At 34.8% G+C, this 3,742-nt stretch overlaps 1 protein-coding gene across 1 annotated transcript; it reads right to left on the reverse strand.

Annotated features, from left to right (window-relative positions):
- Nucleotides 1-840: 840 nt before the first annotated feature.
- Nucleotides 841-3,540, reverse strand: LOC127085701 (uncharacterized). Its single transcript, XM_051026197.1, has 2 exons — nt 3,073-3,540; nt 841-1,134 (listed from the first exon to the last, which is right to left on the reverse strand). The coding sequence occupies exons 1-2, from the start codon at nt 3,337-3,339 to the stop codon at nt 1,003-1,005; spliced, it is 399 nt and encodes a 132-aa protein (XP_050882154.1). The 5' UTR covers nt 3,340-3,540; the 3' UTR covers nt 841-1,002.
- Nucleotides 3,541-3,742: the final 202 nt, after the last annotated feature.

The following is a 3,742-nucleotide window of genomic DNA, read 5'->3' on the forward strand; positions in this document are numbered from 1 at the left end:
AATGAAGGAGCAACTGCTAAAAGCACAAGACCAAATGCGGGTACAAGCCAACAAGCATAGAAGAGAGGTGGATTATCAAGTAGGAGATAAGGTTTATTTAAAAATCAAACCTTATAAGTTGCAAAAGTTGGCCAAGAGGTTCAACCAAAAGCTAAGCCCGAGATATTATGGACCCTATGAGATAATAGAAAGTGTAGGGGTTGTGGCTTACAAACTCAAATTACCAGAAGATAGTAGAGTACATCCAGTATTCCATGCATCCCTGTTAAAAAAGACAGTCTTAGCAAATGTAGAAACTCAACCCTTACCTACTTGCATGAATGAGAGTTGGCAATTGGAACCAGGCCCCGAGGAAGCAAGGGACACTAGAGTCAATGAGAAGGGGGAGTTAGAAGTCTTAGTGAAGCGGGAAGGACTACCAGAATTTGAAAATTCATGGGAATTGGTGGAAAAGATGAGACAAGAGTTCCCTGGCTTTCTCTTTGAGGTCAAAGAGAGTCTTGAAGGAGGGGGTATTGATAGATACGATATAGTTTATACCAGAAAGTGCAGAAATAAAGGGAGAGAAGCACAAGATCAGGTCAATGCAACTAATTCACTGCAACTAATTAGATGAATTAGTTGCATTGACCTGATCTTGTGCTTCTCTCCCTTTATTTCTGCACTTTCTGGTATAAACTATACCGTATCTATCATTGTTAAGTCAAGAGTAATAAAAAATCCCATTTCTACATGTGCATGGAAAAAAATTATGAATATATAGAATTACATTGTATTCACCTTTTCTTTTAACAATTTAATTGGTATTTTTCTGATTAAATAGTATTCTTTCTATCAACATTGGAGAAATAAACTATGCTTACATTATAAACCCTTTATAAACTTACATATTAGATTCGTATTACATGATTGTTGCTTAAGCTGCGAAAATGATTGCAAGATAACCAATGCAACATGGACTGAGCTCCTTATAATGTAAGTCTACAGAAGATCACCTCACATTTAAGCTTCTCTTTTTGGTCTGTTACGGCCACTTGGAAGGACGGGTTCTTCTTGTAAATAAGTTTCGGCATCATCATCGTGGTCCTCTTCTTCCTCTTCGTCAACTTCCATGATAGCTTCATTCATTGCCATCTGGTATTTAAAAAACATGTCACAAAATCCGGGAAAACAGAAGATAACTGACAAATATTTCCAAAAGAGGTTAGAAATTTGCGCATAGAGGAGCATGAAGATTAGATGTTCCTTATGGAGCTGGTAAATATAGAATCGCATACACTTGTGCGTATTGCAAACATGGCAGATATTAGTGATTCAACTGTTTCAGTTCATATGAGTGTAACTGCAGGTACATAAAATATTCATTGAGATAACTGATAAAAAAATGTGTATGGACGAACTAAAGGCACAATCAAACAATTCTCTGTTCACCAAAACGTATGAGAAATTTTCAACCATATCAACTATCTTCTTAATTCCAGACTCCAAAGATTAATTTTTGAAGATGTAAAGATTTGAAGCTAAATATATAACATTTCTACAATCTGGAAAATATCTTAAGGTAGAGGTAACTAAGGTTGCATAGTTCATGTTAGAAATGTCTCTATTTTTTTACACATATCAACTATTTATTTTAGTGTTTAGAGTTTAGAGACTCCTAGATATATCTTTTGTCGATTGAACAGAAGTTAACAGGCATAGGCACATGCCAAAGGGAAGATCAACCAACTCAAAAGGCTCAATTTGGCATATGGAAATCCAAATTACAGTAACTGGGAAAAAGAAATCCAATAAGCAACTCTACAAAAGTGAACTCATTCCCAAAATTCAAATTATAAGAAAATGTTAAAATGAACTTAGTTAAGGATCCAATAAATGAAAATTTTAAATTGCATACTTATTAAATAATACTTTTTATCATTTTTTGCTTATTTTTTCATTCTGAAGCTAGTTACTAATTACTATTACCAAATCTATCTTTGGTTCCAATTTTAGAGCTTCCATAACTGATTTGGGACGTCTAAAACTGATTTTAACATGTTTGGTTGCTATCGTGTATAATTTATTTTGTCTCCAAAATTGATTCTAACTTAAAGTTAAAATTTGTAGCTTTTGAATCTAAACATAATTTTTACACTGAAATTTGATTTTCATCTCACTTATATGTAAATGTATCCAAACATAACATTCAAATCACTTTTAGTGTGTGTGTGTTTGGAAACAAAGTCATTCACCGCCACCTTACATTCAAGAGCTTCTCACCGTGATTTTTCTAAAGCTACAATTGTTAGCTTTTACAAACCGTGCCGGTGGTGCCGTGATTTTTTAGAATTCCAAACATAGACTTATAGCATGTTTGGAGTGGCTTTTGAAATGACCAAAAGCAATTCTAGAGGTGTAGAATTGATTCTGAAGTGGTTTTAACGTGTTGGGTTATTCTAAAGTATAATTGATTCTACCTTCAGGATTGATTCTACTTGAAGGTACAATTTGTAGCTTCAGAGTTTAAACGTGATTTTTACACTAAAATTTATTTTTCAACTCACTTTTACGTAAATATATCCGAACATAAATCAATTCTGCTAAACTCGATTATATTAAAATCAATTCTACCAAACTCAAATCTGTCTACCGTCAATACAAACACACACTTAGTCATCACTTTTAGTAAGAATTGATTTTCCAAATCATTTCACTCAAAATTAATTTTGTATCACCGCAGAACCAAACACACACAAATATAAGTCGTTTCTAAAAGTAAGTTGTTTCAAAATGATATGATAAGGTGGAGTGGAGTCCACTTGAGCCACCCATTATAGGTTGCCCATCAAAGGCGCTCTAGGATAAGTAGCTCTCATAATGTTATTGTTCTTGTAATTTGGAAGATAATTTGCCTAATTTGGCTACTTTCAATTTTGTAAAAATACAAAAACCAGTACCATGCTCATTCAACCAGATAGTCCAATTATGCAATTACTTAAAATCCGGTTGAGGAATTTCATCAAACACGTGGAAGACACGTAAACAAACAAGCAGGATAAAAAAGAACCTAAGTTATAGTGCTATTATTACCTCTTCGTAGTAATCTTGGTCGAGCTTCTCACCAATTCGGAGCGCAGTGAACACCGTAATACCGAGGAGAGAAAGAGGCATCGCAATCGCGAAAGCGTAGCTACTGGCGTTTGCGCCGGCGCGTGTGACCACCGTGGCGGGTCTTGGTTTCCGGTAAGTGGCGTGGAGAAGAGGCGGAGAGATGAGGTAAGGTGGGGCCTTCGAGGAAGGGAATGTGAAGGTGTGAGTATGAGGAATTGGGTTAGAGATGAGAAATGAAGTGGCCATGGATTATAGTGTAACAGTGTTTGTTGTAGTGTGGATGATGGGTTTGTTCGTGTTTGTAATGTTCTGGTTCTTGTTAGTGTTGTGGTGTTTGTTACTTTTTGTGTTGGGGTGTGTTTGTTTGGAGAGAATAAGGAAAGATATGCTACAATTCCACTGTTTGGTATAATCAGAAATAGAAAAGAGAGATTGAAACATAATAGAAAAGAGAGATTGAAACATGGTGGCCCAGACGCTTTTTTCCATTTTCATTTTCCTTTTACTTTTACTTTTACTTTATTTTTTAAGGAAGAGATTAAAGATACTTTAATGTCTCTAATGTCACTGTAAATTTTTTGTACACCATCATCCAATATAATTATAACGTTCTGTCATGTCATATCAGTATTTTAAAATTAAATTTTTG

This window comes from Lathyrus oleraceus, chromosome 5 (genome assembly GCF_024323335.1).
Source record: "Lathyrus oleraceus cultivar Zhongwan6 chromosome 5, CAAS_Psat_ZW6_1.0, whole genome shotgun sequence".
Lineage (NCBI taxonomy): Eukaryota > Viridiplantae > Streptophyta > Magnoliopsida > Fabales > Fabaceae > Lathyrus > Lathyrus oleraceus.

Bases quoted from the DNA above. Each gene is read 5' to 3' on its own strand.
- LOC127085701 (XM_051026197.1), bottom strand. From the start codon at position 3,339: ATGGCCACTTCATTTCTCATCTCTAACCCAATTCCTCATACTCACACC. The intron at 1,135-3,072 runs GTAATAATAGCA...TTTAAATACCAG, and splicing joins ACCAAGATTACTACGAAGAG to ATGGCAATGAATGAAGCTAT.